The sequence below is a fragment of the Petaurus breviceps genome, unplaced genomic scaffold, assembly GCF_028583685.1.
Source record: "Petaurus breviceps papuanus isolate PSGF00001 unplaced genomic scaffold, PetGlider_PUasm1.0 180, whole genome shotgun sequence".
In the NCBI taxonomy this organism is placed as follows: Eukaryota; Metazoa; Chordata; class Mammalia; order Diprotodontia; family Petauridae; genus Petaurus; species Petaurus breviceps.
The window spans coordinates 4,051,236-4,075,367 of NW_027185782.1; the positions used below are offsets into that span (position 1 = coordinate 4,051,236).

General features: G+C 40.7%; 1 protein-coding gene across 5 annotated transcripts in view; it reads left to right on the forward strand.

Annotated features, from left to right (window-relative positions):
- The window catches only part of PIP5K1C (phosphatidylinositol-4-phosphate 5-kinase type 1 gamma), a 145,971-nt gene that overhangs the window by 79,927 nt on the left and 41,912 nt on the right, over window positions 1–24,132 (forward strand). For all 5 annotated transcript variants that reach the window (XR_011168117.1, XM_069086870.1, XM_069086869.1 and 2 more), the window contains exons 3-8: window positions 7,354–7,443; window positions 9,385–9,515; window positions 11,471–11,588; window positions 17,716–17,868; window positions 22,483–22,782; window positions 23,453–23,658. Coding sequence is in view for 4 of the 5 variants with exons in the window: in XM_069086870.1 (XP_068942971.1) it covers window positions 7,354–7,443; window positions 9,385–9,515; window positions 11,471–11,588; window positions 17,716–17,868; window positions 22,483–22,782; window positions 23,453–23,658 (998 nt within the window). In the remaining variant the exon portion in view is untranslated. The remainder of the gene's footprint in view (window positions 1–7,353; window positions 7,444–9,384; window positions 9,516–11,470; window positions 11,589–17,715; window positions 17,869–22,482; window positions 22,783–23,452; window positions 23,659–24,132) is intronic.

Consider the following 24,132-nt stretch of genomic DNA (forward strand, 5'->3'; position numbering starts at 1 on the left):
CATGTTGTTTGAATGTAAACTATACATTTCCTAAAAAGACTGTTTTATGGAGAATTCACACAGGGCAAGCATTCACATGTGGTCAGAAAATGCAATACAAGGACACTCTCAAGGTCTCTCTTAAGAACTTTGGAAGTTATTGTGTCACTTTGGAGACACTGGCACAGGACTGCTCAGCATGATGTGCCCACATCAGAGAAGGTGCAGTGTTCTATGAGCAAAGCAGAATTGAGATAGCTCAAAGGAAATGCAGGATGTACAAATTTAGAGTATCTACCCCAAATGTTCACACGGACTATTTGTGCCCAACCTGTAGTAGAGAATTCCTAATTCACATTGGTCTGGTCAGCCACAGTCAGACTCTTTGAAACTAGACTCTAGCATAGTGATGTCAATTTTGATCCTCTTTGAGAATGAAGGACAACAACCAACCAACAACCAACATTTAATCTTTTGCCAAGGCTTGTCAATTTCACTCTTGCACTATCTCTGGGATACTCCCCCTTCTCTCCTATGACATTGCCATCTGTCTAGTGCAGGCACTCATCACCCCATGTCTGGGATATTACATAGTCTGCTGGTGCGTCTGCCAAGTTTTTCCTTACTCCAGTCCATCCTCCATTCAGTCACTAAAGCACAAGTCCAATCATTTCGCCCTCCTACCGAATAAACTCCAATAATTCTCTGTCACCTTCAGTATCAAAAACAAAATGTTCTGTTTGGTATTGAGAGTGCTTCATAACCTGACCCCCTCTTATCTTTCCAGTCTTCTTATACCTTACTCCCCAACACATATTCTAATCCAGTGGCTTCTTGACTGTTCCACAAATAAAACGTTTTCCATTTCTTAAGACATTCTTTCTGGATGTTTCCCATGCCTGGAACACTCCCTTCTGTGCAGTGACTCTACACTCATTACTGACCCTCCTGGCTTCCCTTTAAGTCCCAACTAAAATCTCACCATCTATAGAAAGTCTTCCCCAGGGGCGGTTAGGTGGCACAGTGAATAGAGTACTGGCTCTGGAGTTAGGAGGACCTGAGTTCAAATCCGCCCTCAGACACTTAACACAAAAACTAGCTGTGTGACCTTGGGCACGTCATTTAACTCCAATTGCCCTCCAAAAAAGCAAAAAAAAAAAAAAGGTCTTCCCCAACCCCTTTTAATTACAGGGCCTTCCCTGTGTTATTTATTTACCATTTAACCTGTATAGAGCTTGCTTTATTTATGTTTGTTTGCATGTTGTCTCTCCTATTAGATTATAAGCTCCTTGAGGGCAGAGACTATATTTTTGCCTCTTACTGCATTCCTTGTGCTCAGCACCATGCCTGGCACATAGTGGGCACTTAATAAATATTGATTGATTGGTGCATAGTCTCTGCCCTCAAGTCGTAGTCTAGGAGATACATGCCTATAATTCAAGGCACAGTGTAATTAATGCATTAGTAAGGAAAAATAACATTAAGAACAAACTACTTGGAGTCAGAGGACCTGAGTTACTTAACTCCACTGGTCCTCAGCTTCCTCATCTGTAAATAAGATTGTTGGTCAAGATGACCTCTGTGAACATATAAAAATATTTGGAATTCTAAGGATGAAGAAATCACTTCTGGCAATGAGTATCAGGGAGAACTCTAGAAAGGGTGACCTCTGAACTGAACCTTGAAGGGTAGGGTAGGATTTGAATAGAGATGAGTGGAGGGATATTCCAGGTAGAAGGAACACTGAACCAAAAATGCAGAGGTAAGAAATTGTGGGCTCCATTTGAGGAATGTGAACAGGTCACTTTGTCTGGGGTTATTGAAATTAATGTGGTAGGAAACAATGAAGCATTAAAAAGCTTTTGAAGCAGAGGATTGATGTGACCCAGAGGTATGTTTTCCGAATTTAAATGTGGTAGCTGGATTAGAAGAGGGACAAACTGGAGGAAGGTTTCGCTCCAGCCTCTAAATCTTCATGTATCATTTTTCCAACCAAGGGCCTCATCTTTCTTCCTCACTACCACACAGTATAGCTTCTAAATTCTAGTCAAGCTCACCTCATACCTAAAGTGCTCCCAAAACGTTCTCACTGCTGGTGGTACAATGGATAAACCACTGGGTCTGGAGTCAGAAAGACCTGAATTCATATCTGGGCTTGAACACTTAGTTGTGTGACCATGGGCAAACACTTAATCACTGTCTGTCTCAACTAAGTGGGGATAATAATAGCATCTACCTCCCAAGATTACTCTGAGGCTCAAATGAGATAATATTTGTAGAGCACTCATTACAGTGCCTGGCACATATAGGCAATCAGTAAATCGGTCCTTCCTCCTTTCCTGTCTTCTACCTTTCCCTCTTCCCTCCCTCCCTTCTATCCTTTCATCATATCATCATTCTGATATATACCATAATGAATTACTAGCAGTGGAAATGAAACTCTGGTATAAATGAGAGTACTAGATTTGGGGTCAAAAGGCCTGAGTTTGAATCATGGCTCCAGCATTCCCTGACCAATCTGTACCTGAACAAGAATTCCTTGTTATAGTAAATCTCATGAATGGTCATCCATCCCTTGCTGGACTTCTCATGGAGGGAAATACCACCTCCAGAGGGAGTCTGTTCCTCTTTTGGATGGTGCCAGTTTTTTTAAGTGTTTCCTGGCATCCTGTGGGGCCAGGCAGCACAAGTCTAATCCTTCTTCCAAATGATAGCCTTTCAGGTACTTGACAGCTATCTTTTCCCTCTAAGTCTGCTCTTTTCCAGGCAAGATATCCCTGCTTCCTTCAAGCAGTCTTAATTATGGCTTTAATTATGATATTAAAGCCTTTCACCACCCCAGTTAATCTCCTTTGAGCACATTCCACTTTATCAGTGTCTTTCTTAAATGTGCTATCTAGAACTGGACTCAGTACTACAGGTGGCATCTGACCAGAGCAGAGAAGACAGTGGAACCTTCACTTCCCCATCCTGAAAACTTAATGTCCTGCACTCAGTGCAGCCTAAGATCAGACCTTTTTTTTGGCTGCATTGTCACAGTACTGATTGCTGTGTTAGTGTTAACATACTGAACTTGCCAACTCCACTGAAACCTCCAGGTTGGTTTCAGAACCACTGTCTAGTCAAGCTTTTTCCATACTGTACTACTACAAAGTTGTTTTTTCATCATATTCTCTTCCAACTCTGACATCCTGAATTATCTAAATAACTTTATAGTTACCTTTCCTACATTCTGTCTTAATGATTTTATTCAATAGCCCACAGTTTTAGCCTGTTGAGATCTTTTTTGGGATTCTGACTCTGTCATCTAACGTGTTAATTATCCGGGCCCCCTAGCTTTATGTCATGTAAATTTGAAGAGTATCTATACCCAGGTAATTGACCACAATTTAAAGAGCATAGCCCCAAACACTGATCCCAGGACCATTACATATAAAACTCCTTCCAGGTTGACATGAAATCATTAATTTCCTCTCTTTGGACCTAGTCTTTTGGCCAGTTCCTTTGTAGGATTTCTGGATAATTATTCAGTATTTCTATTCTTTTGGCCAGAACTAGAAATATATTAAAATGGTACAGGAGGTAGAAGCAGTGTGGTATGTTGGAGTGTTGGACTTGGAATCAGAAGAGTTGTATTTGAATTCCAGCGCCAGTACTAACTGTGTGATTGGGAAAATGTGTCTTAGAAAGTGACAGTACTTGTTGCATATAGATTTGTGTACACCTCAAAATAACCACATGGCCCCCAGCCAGGTCAAGAACTATGAGACAGATCAAGTAAGATGAAATTTAATACAGGTAAGTGTAAACTACACCTGTGATTAAAAAAAATCAACTGTATAAGTACAGAATATAGGAGGTATAGCTAATCATCAGTTCATATGGAAAAGACTTGGGAATTTTAGTGGCCAGTAGGTGACACTGGCTAGAGCACTGGGCCTGGAGTCAGGAAGACTTAGTTGAGGTCAAGCCTCAGACATTTATAAGTTATATTACCCTTGGCAAATCACAACCTCTGTTTGCCTCAGTTTCTTCAACTACAAAATGGGGTTAATAACACCTACCTCCCAGAGTTTTGTGAAAATCAAATGAGATGGTATTTGTAAAGTGCTTGCTCAGTGCTTGGTACATAGTAGGTTCTGCATAAATGCTAATTATTATTATTATCATTATTAGACTTTAAGCTTGATATGTATAAGCAGTGTGACATGTGAGTCAGAACCTCATGCATTCTTAATCTACATTGAAGAGAAGTAGAGTATCTAGGCTGGAGTAAAAGAAGTGCTAATTCCAGTGTCCTCTGCCCTAGATACCACACTTGTAAAAAGACATCAATAAGTTGGGTGACATCCTATTAAAGGCCACCACGATTGTGAGTAGACTCACAACCAGGACGTAAAAGGATAAGTTGAAGGAACCACAAATATTTCATCTTGGAAAGAGAAGCCTTAGCCATGCTCAAATACTTGAAGGGCTGTCATTTAGAAGAGGGATTAGACTTGTTTTGTTCGACCTTAGAGGGCAGAACTGGGAGCAGTAGGGAAAAGTTGCCAAGATACAGATGTTATCTTGATATAAGAAAAAACTTTACCAGAAGTTAGGGTTGTCCAACAGTGAAATGAGCTCCCTCAAGAAATATGTTCCCCGCCATTGGAGTTCTGTAAGGCAGAGACTGACTGACTGTTTAGTAGAGGTGCTCTAAAGAGGGACTCCTGATTAGGGGGTAGAGTGAACTCAGTGACTTTTTAAGTCCCTTCCAATGCTAAGATTCTGTGAGGGAGTCTAATTATGATATAGAGGGGTACTCACATGTGCAAAAGCCTTAATAATAATCATGTGTTTTACTCTCCCTAGCAGAGTGGGTGCAGAGCTGGCATTAGAGCCAAGAAAACCAGGGTTCAAGCCCTGTCTCCGACCTACAGATGTGACTGTGTGATGCTGAGCAAGTCACTTAACCTCTCAGTGCTCTGGGCAAGTCTTGAGGGCTGTGAGTTGCAGAGATATCTACCTGCCCCATTAAAGGGGGTTCCGTAGGCCTGTGTTTTAAGTCTAGCCCCTGGCTATATTGGCTGCATGACCCGAGGCAAGTTACTTAGCTTCTCTGAGACCCAGGACACTCACTCCCTAAGACTGTAAATTAAAGAATAAAGTTGTCATTGTGCTGTGGTAGAAAAAAATGTCCTCACCCAAAGTTTCCTGTGCCAAAGAAATCACGGGGCTGGGCCAAAAGAGGGGGAAGGAATGGTGAGGGGAGGAATAGGTAGTCACATGGTAGATAGAATGCCAGCCTTAAGAGTCAGAAAGATCTGAGTTACAGTTCTGCCTCTGATATCTGCCACATTTCCATGGACAAGTCTCTTAGTCTCTCAGTGCCCCAGGCAGTCTTTTTAAACTATTCATACCAGGTTTTCGACATTAACAAAATCAAAGACCAAAACCCTTATATGTATATATAAGTGTCCAATGGAAAATAATATTGATCATAGATCACATTCAGACTTTATAGAAACAAGATTTTGAGAGGTTGGGCAGAGAGATAGCTTACATTAGAAAAAATATCAACTTACTGTGATGCTCAGAAAGTGTTACCATAGTGGCAGACAAATCAGTGGGGTTAGATTGAGATTGAGATTTAAGAGATCCAGCACCTAGGCTATGTTTCTCTTTGACGGTGCCACCACAGGCTACCAAGAAATATTTAGGGCACCTTTTGGAATTGAGTCGACCCCCCAACCAGAACTTTCTGAAGATTGCTCAGGCAGCTGATTCAATTAAACACTTCTCTAACATACATGTTCTATGTGACATACTTATCCCCCAATCCTGCCCCCAAAACTTTTTTATTTCTGTCAAAGACCCCACCATTCTTCCATTCCTTTGAGTTCATAACCTGCACTTCTCAGGCTCCCTCACCCTGTAGTCAGTCAGTTGCCAAATCTTGCTATTTCTACCGATGCATCATCTCTTGAATCTGACCCTTTCTCTCTGCTTACACTTACTACCTCGGTTCAACCCTTCACCACCTCTCTCCTAGACTATTGCAGTGGTCTCCTAATTGGTCTCCCTACCTCAAACCTTTCAACTCCAATGCATCTTCCACACTTCTGCCAAGGTGGTTTTCCTTACTGCAGATGTGACCTGGTCATTCCTCTACAAAACTGTAGTGGTTCCATATTTCTCCAAAATCAGATAGAAACTTCTCTGCCAGATATTTCCAAGCCCTACACCACCTGGCCCTAAGCTATCTTTCCAAGTTCATTGTACATTTATTCCCTTTCTAGCACTCTTTGACCTAGCCACATTTGCTGCCTTGTCAATGACAAACTTGTTCCTTTTCCATGACACTCCAGCTCCCCTCATCACACTTTTACACTCACTACCCTATGCTTGGAATGCCCTCCCTTCTCACTGGCACATCATAAAACTTCTCTTTCATTAAGATTCAGCTTAAGCCCTGCCTTCTCCAGGAAACCTTTCCTGATCTTCCAGTGCCTTTCTTCTCAAATTACCCAGGGTTTAACTACTTTGTATTTATTCTCTTTATATTTATTCTGCATATATTTCTGTATGTGCCTGTCATCTCCTTGGTAGAATGCTAGCTCCTTTAGAGTAGGGATTATAGTATAAGTCTTTGTAATTGTGTACATAGCCCCCAGAATAATGTCTGATACGTAGTATGTACTTAATAAACGATCGCTAATTGACTAATGGACATACATTAGGGATATGTGTGTATGTGTACATGTACACATACACACATACATATACACACGTTATGTGATATATTTCCTTACTAGACTGTATATTCCATTCTAATCTAAACTTTATCTCCTAGCACTTAGCACATTGCTTGGCACACAGTAGGTATTTGATAAATGTTTCTTTACATTTGATTCTAGGATATTTCCAGTCAACATCCTACCCCAGAGGAGTTGCAACCTATTTTGCTAAAGATGTTTCACCATCCTATTTTCAGGGACATGTGGGCTGGTCATCCATCACCATACTATCTCAATGCTGCTTTCAAGAGTGTCTGCCTCCCATGATCTGCTTCCAAATTTAAACAGAGCAACACTTTACTCCCACCCACCCCCTACCAAGGAGAGTCAGTAGGGCCTGCCCCTCTTGTGAGAGTTGGCACACAGCCCTACCTTTCCTGCTTATGAGAGTTGGTGTTTCCTCACCCTTTAAGTCAGTATTCCCTCATCAAAACTTTACCTTCTGGCATATCAAAAAAACCAGAGACACCTGAATGTGTTACTTGTGAAAGGGTCAGGACCCTTCTGGCAAACCAGTCACTGCCTTGTGCCAAGATGACTTTTCAATGCTTTTTTTTTTTTTAACATATCCCTCTCCTTTTTCCTCCTTTTACAGTCCCCAATGTTGCCTGGACAATCCAGTGGACATGGGAAGAAGTTAGGTCATCGGGGAGTTGATGCTTCTGGAGAAACTACCTACAAAAAGGTTCTACTGCTGATTTGTGTTCTTTGACTTGGTGGGGATTGTATGAAATTGTATGAAATTTGTCCAGATGAGAAACTGAAAAAGGTAAATGATAAAGAAACATAGATCTGATGACCAAAAAGGAGGTTATCATTCCTATCCTCTGCTCTGATTAGATGCCTTCTGGAATATCAGGGCTGGCCAGTTCTAGGCAGCACGTTTTAGGAAGGGTGTATACACTCTGAATCAAGATCAGAGGAAAGCAGTCAGAATGGCGAGAGGATTGGTAACCAGGCCATGTGAAAATCAGTTTCAGGAACTAGGAGGATTAGTTGGAGAACAGAACACTTCAGAGGGCATATAATAGAAGTGAATTCGTTTATGTAGAAGAGGGATTAGGCGACACTGGGGAAAAGTTAGAGTAGCAGACTTTGGCTCAATATGAAGAAAAACTCCCCAATAATTAAGAACTTTCCAAAAGTGGAATAGACTGCCTCATGAGTTAATGTTTTCCCTTTCTGGGGCTCCTTAAGCAGAGGTAGATGACTGCTTGTTAGGAATACTGTATAGGGGATTCCTGCTTGCTTAGGGATAGGGGTTAGACCAAAGAACCTCTGGGGTTCCTTCTAACTTTAAGATAATATAAGTCTATGAAAAGAAAATGCTAGAGATTGGTGATGCAGAGGCTGTTCCCTTGCCCATAGTAGCCAATCTAGTCTCCAGAAATAAACTCCCTCAGCTCTATCAAAGAGAGACCCTGGATGTAACCAAGATCATGAGTAACTCTGTAATACAGACATGAATCTCGGAGAGGCAGTATGGCATAAGAGAAGAAACTTGGAGTCAGAAGGCCCAGTTTCAAATTCCACTTCCACTATTAACCACTCTGTGATCCCAAATCCCTTTCCCTCTCAAAGCCTCACTTGCCTTCTTTTGTAAAATAGAGGTAATACTTATACTTCCTACCTCCTGAGGTGGTTGTGAGGAAAGTTGTTTTTATAAACTTAAAGGGCTTTGGAAGTATGCATTGGGTAAATTCCCTTGTACAGAAACAAATCATTAAGAGAGTCCTTTTTAGTTCAGAACCCTTAAATGATGGGAATTACTGATACAGACTAGTCAGGAATTAAGCATTTTCTCTTTTCAGCTTTAGTCCTTGAGTTCAGGCAGAACTATGACAGGATTTCAGACGTCAAAGTATCTTTTAAACATATCTTTGAGTTTCATCATAGTATGAGATGATTAATTACTGTATTGCAGTTGATCTGCCTTAAAATTCATCCAGTGTCTTAAGTGTCTCTGTTTAAGCTGTTGGAAGGAGAAGAGTCCACAATATGATAAGCCTTACCCACTCTTAGATTCTAGCAGCATTGGTTATGAAATCTTTATCATCATATAATGCTGAGTAAGGACTTGCTAATGATCTGGCTTGAAGTGGTCTCAAGACTCTGCAAGCTTATTATCTAACTACGAGACAGTAAAAGGAGAAACCTAGGAGAAAGAACCTTGGCCTGGGAATCAAGAGACATGGGCTGTATACCTAGGTATTCATTTTACTTAGGTAACTCAGTTTTCCTCTCCAGATTACCTTAGCTTTCCCTTCTATAATTGCCTCATAGAGATATTGAGAATAAAAATGAGATGAATAATATAATGCTCACAAAAAATGTTTGAAATGTCATACCCAATGTAGGGTAGTGTGGTGTCATAACTATATTGATTAAAATCCACAAATTATATAAAAATGTCTCCTGGTATAAATACAACTTAATTCATGACTATAGAAACCAAGGTAACATGAGTGTTTATACAAGTTACTATTTCCTCTAAACCAGCACAAAAACTGATGCTAATTTGTAGTTGATGGAGTTGAGTCCACTGTACCTCCCTGAGTCACCCTATGAAGTTGAGTGTTAGGGTTGACCCCTCAGGATTGTGAGACTTTGTTGTGCTTTCCCACAGACCACCTCCTCTACTCTTCGGGGGGCCATCCAGTTAGGAATTGGCTACACTGTAGGCAACCTGAGCTCCAAACCAGAGAGAGATGTCCTCATGCAGGATTTTTATGTGGTGGAGAGCATCTTTTTCCCCAGGTATAGCTCTGGAAATGCATGTATGTTGGGCTGGAAGGGGGTGGGGGGAGTCAAAGGATCCCTGGGATCCTTAGTAGGTAAAAACAATGGTTAGAAAAATGAAAAACAGACCTTTCCCTCCAACCTGCCCCCTAAATTATCCCAGTCAGTCTCACAGATTGGTGTGATATGCAATATTACCTTTAACACCAATCTTAAAGGAAGGACAGCTTTGAAAGGGTCTTCACAGCTGTTTCAGACTAAGCCTCTGAGACCCTTTTTAGCTTTGTGTGGCCTTGGAGGCTTTTGGCTACTTAGTTCAAGCAACAGTGAAGTATGCCCCATCCCCTTCATGCCTTCTCTAGTATTATTCCCTGACTTATTTCTGAATTACCTTAGGGTGCTAGGGACAGGTTTAGACCAGGCCTAAGAGCTAAACTCCTTATGTGCATGAATACTTTGCCAGAAGCATCAGGAAGATAATAAAGAAGCTGTCTATCCCAGCCCTTGTTGGCTCATTCCTGCTTCAAAGATGTAGAATAACAGTACTCTCTGAAAGCCTAATTTTCAATGACTCCCTTTTGCCTATAAGATACCATACAAAATCCTCAGACTAATGTTTATAGCCCTGCACATTTTGGCTCACATCTACCTTCCCTGCCTTTTTTTTATATTATCCTTTCCCATAAGGCAGTAACTATAATGAATGAAGAGCTGGCCTCAAAGCCAATGAGACCTGGGTTCAAGTCCTACCCCTAAGACATTATTTACTCTGTGACCCTGGACAAGTCACTTAACCTCTCACTATTCTAGGCAACTCTCTAAGCTGCAGAAAAAATGCATTAACCTCCTCACTCATAAGTTGCCTGTAAACAATAAAGTCATAGGTCCAGTCCTTCTCTTTCTCCGTGTCACACACTCCATTCTAAATAGACTTGCATGATGGCTGTACCCTGGGTATAACATTCAACCTCTCACTTCCATAAGTTTTTACACAAGTGGTGCCTCGTTTCTAAAATGCAGTCCCTCTCCCCTCTGCCTTGTAACAGTTCTGGTGGACTTCAAATCGTATCTAAATTGCCACCTCCTATATCAGCCCTTTCCTGTTTCCCTCTGCTGCCTCTAACCCCCACCACCTGCCCCAGTTACTGACCTCTTACTAAAGAATTACTTCTTTTACTTACTGTTTATTTTCTTGTGTATAATTTTGTATCATCCTAGCTTTACCATTTATTGCTTCCATAACCATTGGCCACTCACTTACCTCTCATTTTTCTCTTCTGTAAAATGAAGAGCTTAAAATAGATGATTTTGTGGGTTCCTTCTAGCTTGAAATCTCTTATTCCTTAGGAGAATAAAGTTTTTGAGAACAGGAACTATTTGGTTTTTGTCTTTACATCCCCGGTGCCTTACATGTTAACAATCAGTTAATAAATGCTTGTTGGATTGGATTTGAAGGCCCCAAATACCTTCACTTTCATAATCATTCAAGTTGGGACCATTCTGACATTAGAATGAGATCCTTTCCACACTGCTTTCACAAAATACTGACCCTGAAAACAACATTATTCTTTTCTTCCTGGCATCATTCATCTCCATAGCTTTGGATGTTGGGCAAGTTATTTTTCCTCTTGGGCCTCAGTTTCACCATCTGTAAAACAGAGAATATGGACTTGATCTGAGCTCCATCTGAGCCATAAACATTCAGTGTTCTAAGACATCCTGCATTTCTGATGTTTTTGTTCTAAGAGGCCTTCTGGTTATGAAGTTCTGTAATCTTAAGGCCCTTCCCAGTTCAGATATTCCATTGTTGTAATGATTGTATGATTTTGTTAAATTACCATACATACTTTGAGTGGCTTTCTCTTTGAGTTTGGGAGAATACAGTATCAGAATTTGAATGAGAGTGAAATGAAATAGTAGATAACATTAATGCCAGTTCACACATTTTTCCATCTTTCATCCTTTCCACACAGTGAAGGAAGTAACCTCACTCCTGCCCATCACTATGCTGACTTCAGATTCAAAACCTATGCACCTGTGGCTTTTCGGTATTTCCGAGAGCTCTTTGGTATTCGTCCAGACGACTATTTGGTAGGTAATTCATGCTTGGGATTTTTCTTTTGTTTTTGTATGGCACTGATGTGGTCTGAATCCATCCTGGTTATTTCTAAGCTGTGGAGAATATTGTTTTTTCCCCAGATGGTTTATCCTACCACTTTGGTGGAAAAATACTTAGAATATAGGCTACCAGAGAATTTTTTTTTTTGGAGGGGGGAGGGCAGGGCAATTGGGGTTAAGTGACTTGCCCAAGGTCACACGGCTAGTTTTTTGTTAAGTGTCTGAGGCCAAATTTGAACTCAGATCCTTCTGACTCCAGGGCCAGTGCTCTATTCACTGTGCCATCTAGCCACCCCTAGCAGAGAATTTTTAATGCATGGTGGCCAAGAACTAAACAGACCTAAGGAAAATTGTAGTCATTTACTTAACTTTGGTCATTTGTCATTTCCTATAGGACATAGATTGAACTAGCCAAAAATTCAGCCATAGAGTTGAAAGGTGCTTCAGAAAAGATTCATTTATTCCATTCTTATGCCTACTTGATAGATCACCAATAATCATTGTGAACTTGGGCAAGTCTTTTCATAAAAACAAAGAATCTCAGAGTTAATTTAGTCCCATACCTACCACAAGCACGAGTCTCATCTTATTTCAAAGGTTGGGGAACTGATACTCCATTTTTTTGGTGGAAAGTTTCTCACCATTGGTTCTAATTCTACCTACCCAAGCATACAAGTCTGATCGTTTTCACATAACAGCCTGCCAAATATTTTAAGTCAGCAAAAATGTTTTCTCTCTACCCCTGCAATTGATTGCTTCTTTGGGACTCAGTTTCTTCATCTGTAAAATAAAGGAAATAAGTGAATCATCTTATATCAGGGATCTCATCACCTCGCACATGAATTATTGCAGTAGCCTGGGTAAGCCTGCCTCAGGTCTCTCCCTACTCCAATCCATCCTCCAGCCATTATAAAGTAGTTTTCCTTAGGAGGACCTGAGTTTGGTTCCCGCCTCAGACACTTAACACCTACACACACACACAAAGAAAACTAGCCATGTAACATTGGGCAAGTTACTTAACCCCAATTGCCCTCCAAAAGGCAAAAAAAAAATAAAATAAAAATAAAGTAGTTTTCCTAAAACAAGGATCAAAATATGTCACAGTCCTACCCACCCCCATCACTCCCCCCCCCATTGTATAAATTTCAGTGGTTTCCTGTTGCCTCCAGGAGCAAATATAAAATGCCTTGTTGCCATTCAAAGCCCTTTACTAGCCCCTTTCTACCTCTAAAGTCTTATTATACCTTGCTCCCTGACATACTCTTTGGTCTACTGACACAGGCCTTCTGGCTATTCCACGAACAAGACACTCTACTTCTTGGGTCCTGGCATTTTCCTTGACTGTCCCCCATGCCTAGAATGCTCTTTCTCCTCCACTCAGATTACTGACTACTATGGCTTCCTTTAAGTTCCAACTAAAATTCTACCTTCTGCAGGAAACCTCCAACCTTCTTAATTGTAGTACCTTCCTTCTATTAATTATTTCCCATTTATTCTATATATGCTTGCTTTGTTGTATATATTTGTTTGCATGTTGTTTCCCCTGTTAGATTGCAAATTCCTTGAGGGCAGTAAGTATTTTTTGCCTCTTACTGCATTACCAGCACTTAGCATAGTGCTGGCATATAGTACACATTCAGTAAAATTTTATTGTGATATGGACCCCTTTCTCAGAATAATTTTTCTAAGTAGTTGAAAGAAATGTTAAATTTCAGCAAGAGATTAGGGAAAATAAAGATGTAATTTTTTTCCTAATCAAATTCATAATTTCCCTAAAATCTATCTATGGACCTCAGGTTAAGAACCCCTAATCTAGATTGTTTTTAGCTTTTGTGACCTTGGATCCTTTTAACTTTCATATTATGTGTTCTGTGGGCCTTTCCAACTACGATGTCACCTCTTACCTTTCCTATTAGCTCCCCTTTTTATTGTTCCTGATGCTACCCCTTTCCTTAGTTACCAGTCCTCCCCCTTCTCTGACAGAGATATTGGTTGATTAGAACTTAAAGTGGATCCTTTGTCAGGTATATTTGCATTTGAACTGAGTAGGTGCTCCTGGTCAGCCTACGCTAGGCTGAAATAATAAAAGAATTAAGATTTACCAACCACTTTGAAAAGATTGCCAATTCCTCCCTGCTTATGCCTCCATAGCCTTCATTCCCTCTTTCCCCTTGCCAATTTTTAACCAATAAGATATGACGGTAGGTAGCAGTAACCATGGTAAAGAAAAGAAGACTTATCTGGCTTGTATATATTGTATATGTATATATACATATATGTATTTTACAAACACACACATATATATTTTATACACACACACATTGTTGTGAGTAGAGAATGTGGATGTGCAGATGGCTTGACTGGTAGCTGGCTGCCGGGATGGGCGGCCCTTCTCCTCATTAAATGTCCTAATAGGTCCTTTGTTCGGTTTTCTTTGCAGAGAGGTTAGGAACTATATTATCGAACACAGTCATTATTTCAGGGTTTTGTTTGGGTTTGGGTTCTTGGTTTGGGGTTGTTGTGTTTTGTTTTTGTTACTTAAGGAGGTTTCACCTTGATGGGGGTGGGGAGATATAAGGGAAAGAATATCCAGAAATTACTGAGATAGAAAAACAACATATATCAAGAAATCTTTTTTTAAAGTGCATTATTAGTAGATTACAGCTTCAGAAAGTTTGGGAGACATTACAGTAGCTGATGAAAGATGGTTACTTGGAAGGTAGATTCACCAGATGAGGGGCACAACCCCCTCCTTTAATGCTGTGTGGTAAGGAGGGAAGAACTGCATTGTAACTCTTGAGATGGAAAGGATCATCAAGGCTAAGCAGAAGATTGCTATTTAACCTGCTTCTTCATTTTGCAGCTGGCTCCTGTTGGATACCACTGGCCAAGTTCTGGGGCCTGCTCCATTCAACCAAAGGGATGCCAAAAATCCTGCCCAGATTCAGAGAAAGTCTTTGGGGCAAGAGGTTAAGATGAAGCTGCTTGTCCTTACTCTAGAGAAGGGGAAAACCCTGAACTTTTCACCATGAAAATGCTGTTCCTTTTAACAGATGTGGGTGTGCATAAAAACCAGACTTGATCAGGACTGAGACTCTAAATAACAAAGCCAAGTCTCACATTAATAGCTGAGTTAGAAGAGAAGAGAGTACGTGTCCCATCTGTGTAGTATGAAAGGCTAGTTGCTGTTTTGATGATAGTGGTTACAGATTTGGGGGGAAGACACACGCCTTCCTGCCTCAGAAAGGTCACCACTCTGATTTGCAGCCGTTCTCTTGTCAACTCCTGCCCGCCCTAGCAGTACATCTCTTTAATGATGCATGAGATAATTAAGCAGATAAAATCCTAGCTTGTTAATCCATGTAATGCTGTGAGCTGTTTTCAGTACAAACTAAGGAGTATTTAATGAATTGTGTGGATAGAGTTCTTGGCATTTATTATTTTACTTCCCTTTAGGCAATCCCCCAAATCCAGTTTCTGTTCCTCTGGCCATCCTGGTCTCTTTTCAGTTTGGTTGACATGTGGATGGATTGTTCATTCCTAATCTCTTTCCCCGGACCCCCTATGCTTTCGTTTATACATTGAAAGTTTGCTGTGTATGGGAATATAGGAAAATTTTTTTAATGAAGCCTAAGACATACAGAGAGGCAGTTGTCCAACTCTTGGGCCCAGTAAGGTACAGGCTGCTGTCATTTGGGTGGCATTTGTTGCATAGAGCCAGCTAAGTTTCACAGAAATGATGGGAAATATTGTGTGTTTAGTACAACTCCTAATGTAGTGTTGTGAACTTAGGGCAAGACTCTGGTATTCTGTAGTTGGGGATATGAAAGAAATTGGGAATCTCAGAAATAACCCTGCATCTGTCCTCCTTTGAGATGCTAACAGCTAAGCTAAGCATATTGCTATAAGGATTCCGAAGGGAAGGGATTAAAAAGGACTTTCAGGCATCTCTACTAAGAGTATTATCCTGGTAGCCTTTCTGCATAGTAATGAGAGATGGTTCCTCCTCTAAATGAGTTGGATTCGATCCCCTTCTGGCTCTGCTTTGTGATGTAGAGATTCTTTCAGCTCTGACATTGTATGACTCTGTAAGCTCGAAAGATCACCTTAGCTGTTAGAGCCCATGTATACAGTGTGTTTCAGAATGGAGCAGTTGGGGTTTCTTTTTTAGCCCATTTAGGAAAGGTCTGCCCAAATAAAGACAAACTTTCAGGGGCCATCTACACCCTTAGTGCTGTTGGCGCTGCCTTCTAAAGACAATAAAAAAAAACCCTTGTCCAAGGGAAAAATTGTTTTACTTTTCTCAGTAGTTCCACTGCTATTCATACTTTTGTTATGCTTATCATAAATCTAGGGAACTTAATCATTTCCTTTGCATTACTTTTGATATTTGTTTTGAATTGTTTGTTCATTTATTCTTTCAACAACCGTTTTTTAAGCACCTACTCTGCACAAAGCACAGGTCTGAGCAAGAAGATAGGCAATTAATGAATGATAGTTCTAGCATTCTAGCAAGAAGGACAAGATACATACATCTGTATCGCTGTACAATAAATATATATTCACTGTATAATAACTATGTTGCAGCATAGACCATCATTATAGAGTCATTAGGATATGGGGTCTGTGGTCAGAAGACTTGAATTAAAATCCAGCTCTAACTCTGATAGCTGTGTGACCATGGACAAGTTACCTAGCCACTATGATCTGTAGTGTCCTTATCTGTAAGATGCAGATAATAGTGGTACTTAGCTTATAATGTCATTATAAGAATCAAATAAATCAAGAAGTACTTATTAAGCAGACACTTTGTGCCAGGCACTGTGCTAGGTTGGAGGGGTACAGATACACAAAGATGTGTAGGTCATATAATGAGAACAAGATATAACCAATAGGGCGGCTAGGTGGCGCAGTGAGTAAAGCGCTGGCCCTGGAGTCAGAAGGACCTGAGTTCGGTTCTGGCCTCAGACACTTAACACCCACACAAAAAAACTAGCCATGTAACCTTGGGCAAGTTACTTAACCCCAATAGCCCTCCAAAAGGCAAAAAAAAAAAAAAAAGATATAACCAATAAACAGCAGATATACTCCATGAATATCTATGTACTATCAAAAGAACATGAGGAAAACTCCCAGCATCTTGGGTAAACCCTCAGTGGAATATTTATGGGAGTATTTAACAGAAATAGGGGCAGTTAGGTGGCACAAGAAGACTCATCTTCCTGAGTTCAATTCCAGCCTCACACACTTCCTAGCTGTGTGACTCTGGGCAAGTCAGTTAACCCTGTTTGCCTCAGTTCCTCATCTATAAAATAAACTGGAGAAGGAAATGGCAAACCTCTGCAGTATCTTTGCCAAGAAAATCCAAAATGGGGTCACAAAGAGTCAGACGTGACTGAATGAACAACAACAGCAAATAACAAAAATGACACCGAATGGGTTGTGGTCATTATACCCATATCCATGAGATCACACACCTCATGGAATATTGACATGTATGCAGATTATAGAAAATACATTATAGGGATACTTTTTTTTGAGATTACATGTTTTCAGCAGTACAGGTATTCCTTCCATCTAATTAGATCATGACTGTCTCACAACTGTTTTGTGAACAGTTCAGTGAATTGCTAGATCCAAAAATTAACTTGTGTTAATGAACGTGCCTAAACTTAAGCTGGTATTTGAGCAATAGACTCTTATAAGAAGCCTTCAGGAATCTAGGATCAGCTGAGTGCTGTGGTACGGCATCAGAGTAGGACTTTAGTGAAAGACTGACCTTAAATGATCTCTAAGGGCTCTTCTAGCTCTGATGACCATTGATTTTATGTGTGTGTGCATGTATCTGTAATGGCACAGTTAATGGTTAATAGTAACTATTTATAACAATAGTGTTTACTATTACTGTTCTAGCACCTTAAAACTTGAGTAAAAGATTTGCCTTTTAGAACTTTAGCAATTTTTTTTCAGTGTCAATCACACTAAACATGGTTTCAGATGAAGTACACCTGCTTGTCTCACTTGCATTCCTGTCATCTACCAGGGTTTCCTTCCAGTCCTGCCACCTGTGACTTTTCCATTTCTTCTCTTTGTTTCCTAGTATTCCTTGTGCAATGAACCACTGATTGAACTTTCCAACCCAGGTGCCAGTGGCTCCCTCTTCTATGTCACTAGTGACGATGAGTTCATCATTAAGACTGTCATGCACAAGGAAGCAGAGTTCCTGCAGAAGCTGCTTCCTGGCTATTACATGGTATGTGCAGCTTCTTTTTTTTTCCTTTTCTCAGCCAGCAGCAATAACAACAGTACATGATTACAGAGAGCTTCAGAATATTGGGGGCAGAAGAGAAACTAAGAAGCTCTTCACAGAAAAATGTTCTCAATCACTAATAATCAGATAAATGCATATTAAAACAATTCTGAGGTACTGCCTTGCATCCATCAGATTGGCAAAGTTGAAAAAAAAGGAAAATGATAAATGCTGAAGAAACTGTATGTTAATATGCTCTTGATGGAACTATGAATATTGGTCCAGCCACTCTGGAAAGAAATTTGGAACTGTGCCCCCAAAACTATTAAACTGTGAATATTCCTTTTTGACACAGCTGTACTGCTACTTGTCTATATCCCAGACATATCGAAGAGGGAGAAAACTCACATGTACAATCACATTTATAACTGCTCTTTTTTGTGGTGGAAAACAATTGGAAACTAAGAGGGAGAGGGAGTTCCCATCAGTGAGGAATTAGCAAGTCATGATGTCTGTATGTGATGGAATACTGTTGTGCTGTAGACATTGTGCAATAGAACACTGGCCCTGGAGTCGGGAGGACCTGAATTCAAATCTGGTCTCATACACTTGACACACTTACTAGTTGTGTGACCTTGGGCCTATCACTTAACCCCATTTGCCTTGCCTTCCCTCCTCTGGAAAAGAAAAAAGAAATTATTCAGCGGATGGTTTCACTGAAACCTGGGAAGACTTGTATGAACTGATGCAGAGCGAAGTGAGAACTAGAAGAACATTTTATACAATAACAATATTTAAAGATAAAAAACTTTGAAAGAGTTAGGCATTGTGATTAGCATAATGACCAACCACACTTCCAGAAGACTGCAGATGAAACAGGCTGCCAACCTAGTTCGTTGGGGGGTAGTGGGGAGAGAAGAAGGGAGGAGAGTGAGTGTGGCCAATGCAAGGATTTATTTTTGTTTGACTATACATATTTGTAACAGGTTCTCAATGGGAGGGAGAAAATGTGGACCTAAAAATAAAATTTTAAATGTTTTAAAATAAAAAAAGAGAGAAAAACTGGAAGGTAGCGTGCTGTAGTGAAAAAAAGCAAAGTGCTAGGAATGAGGATCTCTGAGCTCTGAACCAGTCTCTGCTACAAATCACCACAACTGTGTGTCACTTCCTGTCTCAGTTGCTTTATCTGTAAAAGGTGGAGGAAGAGAAACTATAAATGTTCCCCAATTGCCCTTCTAACATTAGCATTCTCTGATCCTGTCCTCCAACCAGAGGAAGAAAACATCTCCATTTGTCCCAGACCTCTCTTTAATATGACATCAGCCAGAGGACTGTACTAAGTTGAAAGTTTCATTCAAAAACTGAAACTGTCTTTCTTAGGCATCCTAACAATAAGAGGGGCTGCCTTATAAATTAGAGATTTCCTGAGCAGTAGAAATATTCAGGCAAAGAATGGATGACCACCTTCAGGGGTGCTGCTGATGGCATTCCTGTACTATTTGGGAAGGTTGACTAGATGACCTCTACCTCTCAGGATCTACATAGCTTGTAATACAGCAAGACTTCTTACTGTGTTGGGCAGTGGAGATAGAATAGGTGAGGTGGCAACCACAATCATACTGATTGCAGAGGGAGGTTGGGGATCTAGGGGTCTGCAGTAGCATAGTCAATTCTGAAATTATCCCCTTAGGACCAAATGTGTGTTTCCCAAATCTGATTTTATGTGTAACCAAACATGTTCCACTTCTTGGCAAGGCCAAACCAATCTTGTAGATAAGAACCAAGAGGCTGCAGATGTGCAGAAATGCTCACTAGTCTACATACTTTCCTTTCTTCTGAGGAAATGTGTGAAGAAATTGACTTGTCACTTGATAAGTCATGGTTTCTATTTTTGTTTAAAATTTTTACTCTCAGATCTATTTCTGACGACTTAATTTGCATGATGAAGTTAATTGGATCAATGACTTAAGTATCGTTAGATTTGGAAGGGACCTCAGAGGGCATCTAGTCTAGCTACTGCCAGAAGCAGAGTCCCTTCTACTGCATGTTCTGACATGTGGTTATCCATCCTCCATGTAGGACATTCAAATCTCATGACCTTCCCAGGTCTCCCATTCCATTATCAGACATGTCTAATTGATAGAAGACGTATCCTCTATTGAACTGTGTCCTTTGCTCCCCTTCTCCTCCCCTTCCAGTAGGGGCCAAGCAGAAGAAGTTTATTCTTTCCTGCCAGCCCTTTAAATGTTTGGGAAAAAAACCCTCTAATTTCTTAGGTTTTCGCTTCCTATTCTAAACATACCCATTTCTTTCTTTATAATGACTGCTGATCCTCTCTCCATCGTGGTAGTGCTCCTCCAAAGCCACACCAGCTTATCCATGTTCTTCTTAAAGTGTGGCTTCCCTTGGGGCGGCTAGGTGACACAGTAAAAAGAAAACCAGCCCTGGAGTCAGGTGGACCTGAGTTCAAATCCAGCCTCAGACACTTAACACTTATGACCTTGGGCAAGTCACTTAACCCCAATTGCCTGCCCTCCCCCTGCCAAAAATCAAAAAAATAAAATAAAGTATGGCTTTCCAAAGTGAACCCCATTCTCATCCACTTGGATAAGGACTCTTTGCCATTCTTCTCAGAGACCCATATCTTTAAATGGAAACCAGAGCATAGGCCTCTGCTGTCTGTAGGTGTATGTGTGGACTTATACTGGTTTTTGTTTGTTTGTTTTTGCTTTTGGAGAGGGGGAGGTAGGGCAGTTGGGATAAAGTGACTTGCCCAAGGTCACACAGCTAGTTTTTGTATTAAATGTCTGAGGTCAGATTTGAACTCAGGTCCTCCTGACTCCAGGGCCAGCACTCTATTCACTGCACCACCTTGCCACCCCTAGACTTAATATATACTGTTAAAAGAAAACAGCAAAAGATGTTTGCTTTATGATAATTGTTACATCAACATCTTTCTGAAATTCTGCTCAGGTGTCAGGTGACAGCCACCCGCTATAAGGATCCAATCCATCTATAAAGAGAGTACCATAGCAGCTTAGGGTTTTCTAAAAGAAGAACAAAGATTATGAAATTTGGATGCGGCCTGCTTTTCCCTCTGATTCTTTGGAGTTGACATATTCTTTTGCTCCCAGATCCAGTACAAGAAGCTTTTTGGTTTCCTGAAACCTGTTCTAATAAACAGACTTTTAGTCTGAAATCCAGTCCAGTGGGAGAGTATTTTGAGTCACCTTAGGGAAATGCCAGGTAGATGGCCTGATTCTTTCTTGTGGAGGATAAACTCTTAATTTGGTTTTTGGCCTTGCCCAGAAATGTCAACTGAAGTCTGAGTTTGGAGAGCTTTGGGGGTGAGAGAAGAAAAGTTGGGAATCATTATCCTCTAAGCAGCCCAAGAAAACATCTTCTTGTAGTGGGAAGACTTCTATACTTAGAATCCCAACTCTGTTATATACTAACTGTGTAACCTTGGGCAAATCTCTTACTTCCTCTAAGGTTCAGTTTTACTAAGGAGATAAAACAGTATCTGCTTCACATTTTTTTTTGTGAGGTTCAAATAAGATATAAAAGGTATTTGCAAACCTTAAAATACTGCATAAATTTAATCTGCTTCTACTGTCATTATGACAACCTCGGAGGATCTGTTTCAGTGTAACCAAAGTCTTGTGTATTACTACTAGCAGTAACTACCATTTCTATCAGGGCTATAAAGTTTATTAAACATTCTTCATGACAACCCTCTCTTGTAGGTAGGTGTAATGCAAGAATAATCTCCATTTTGTAGATGAAGAACCAAAGACACAGAGAAATTCAGTAATTGCTGAATTTGTAATAGTCCATCACCTAGGAAGTCTCCACCAGGACTCCATTCCAAGTCTCTGACTCCAAATCTCATGTTCTTTCTGCTACATCAGGCTGCCTCAAGTTTAAAAACTCCCAAACCATCTTTACTGGGGAGTTCAGCAGTAGCACAACAGACTGTCTTGAAATGTTGTGAGCTTGGGATATTCAAGTTGAGTTGATTGATCACCTGTCAGGGATGCTGTAAAAGGGCTTCCTCTTTTCCATAGAAAAATGGGCTGATCAGTGGTGTCAAGTTCAAATAGAATGGGGGGGGCTACTAAACCATACATAAGGTTACCAGTGTTTAACACTTCTGGGCTAGATGGCCTCTAATGTCCATTTCAGTTCCTGTGATTCCCCAGAACAGGACCAACAAACTAAAATTACCAACCTAGGACACAGCACAGGGCATCTTGGATCAGATTTATTGCAGTTAGTAGAATGGAAATTTGTCTGCATTTAGAGTCACGTGGCCAGAGAGGACCACTGACAAAATCTGTATTCTGTGATGGATTCCAGTTTGGTGTCAGGAATAATAACAATAATTATGATTTATGTAGTGCTTTAAGTGGTTTACAAAGCAGTTTACATAAGTTATCTCATTTGATCCTCACAAAGACCCTGTGAGGATTTTAAAGATGAGGAAACTGAAGCTGAGGAAGTTTAACAGACTTGCCCAGGATCACACAGCCAGTAAGTGACCAAGGGCATATCTTCATAGCTCTAAGTTCAGTTGTTTTTCATTTCCTTTTAACAATGTTATTTTCTTCCTCTCAGAATTTAAACCAGAATCCCCGGACCCTGCTGCCTAAGTTTTATGGGCTATACTGTGTTCAGTCTGGAGGGAAGAACATTCGGGTGGTGGTAATGAACAACATCCTTCCTCGATTAGTAAAGATGCACCTTAAGTTTGACTTAAAGGGCTCGACGTACAAGCGACGGGCAAGCAAGAAGGAAAAGGAGAAGTCCATTCCCACCTATAAGGACCTGGACTTTATTCAGGACATGCCTGAGGGGCTGATGCTGGATGCTGACACCTTCACTGCCCTGGTGAAAACTCTGCAGAGAGACTGTTTGGTAAGGGGAAGGGCCCCTAAGAGGATAAGTTTATATGAACAGGAGTGAGTCACACTGATCCTAGGGGGGAAAGATAGCACTGACTGTTCCAGAGAGGGTAATATCATGCCAGACCTCAGCCCTGGAAAGAGGGGACAATATCCTATGAGCCCTCATTCCATGAAAGAAAGTGGTATAGACCCTAATCAGGAAAATGAGATTACACAGGCCCTAACTTTAGAAGAATGAATTATACAAATCTAATGCCAAGAATTTCAGAATACCAGGGCTTCTCAGATGCCTTACCACGCAAGAGGTTCATAGATGTGCTAGATTTTTTTTTTAAAGTCAGAATTTAGAACTGGGGACTTCCTTGCATAAAAGGACTGGATTATCTTTTGCAAGAATACTTTGCAGTATTACCAATAACCCTAAGAAATAATCTTGTGAAAAAAGGTACAGTATATCATCTGAGACTGCAGAATGGAGTTAAGTTCACTTTTGTTTAGTGATTAGTGATTACTACAAAAGTAAGGTTTTGTGATAACTAAGAGTTCACAGGGTTTGAATGACGAGAGGCCAAGAAGACATAGCCAGAGTCTGGCTAGGTTTGATCTGATTCCAGGTGTTGGGAGGGTTTGGTGTGGTGTGTCTCTATTTTTTTTCTTTTGTCTTCCATTTTGGCATGTAGGTATTGGAGAGTTTTAAGATCATGGACTACAGCCTATTGCTGGGGGTACATAACATTGACCAGCAGGAACGGGAAAGGCAGGCAGAGGGAGCCCAGAGCACATCAGATGAGAAGCGTCCAGTTGGCCAGAAGGCACTCTACTCTACTGCTATGGAGTCTATCCAGGGTGGGGCTGCCCGGGGGGAATCTATAGACACTGATGACACGTAAGTGATGAGTTTGGTCAGGGTCCACTGATAGCCTTAAGGAAGGTTTTCTCTGTGGTTAACTCATAGGACAGTTGCTGGGTCACCTCTCCTTTCAGGGACCTCTTTCTATGGATCCCCTATCTGCCACTGCCTCCTATTCATTTTCACCCCAGGCTTGATATCGTCATCTTGGGGTGAGAGTAGAACACAGATGCCTTACCCTGCCCAATGCTGTCCTTGACATTCCCAAAGCAGTAGAAGAGTGGCATCAAGGGAGAAGAACTGGTCTCCATTTAGCAGTCCAGTAGTTTAGTCCAAATTAAAACCATAAACATATCCCTTCATTAAATAAATTGTTGATCTCTCTGTGTGTAGCCTACATGTGGTTCTAAGGAGGCTACAGAGAAAAATAAAACTTACTCCCTGGACTCATTCATTTGATATCAATTCAGCAAACATTTTTAAACACTTACTGTGGACAGAACATGGTCA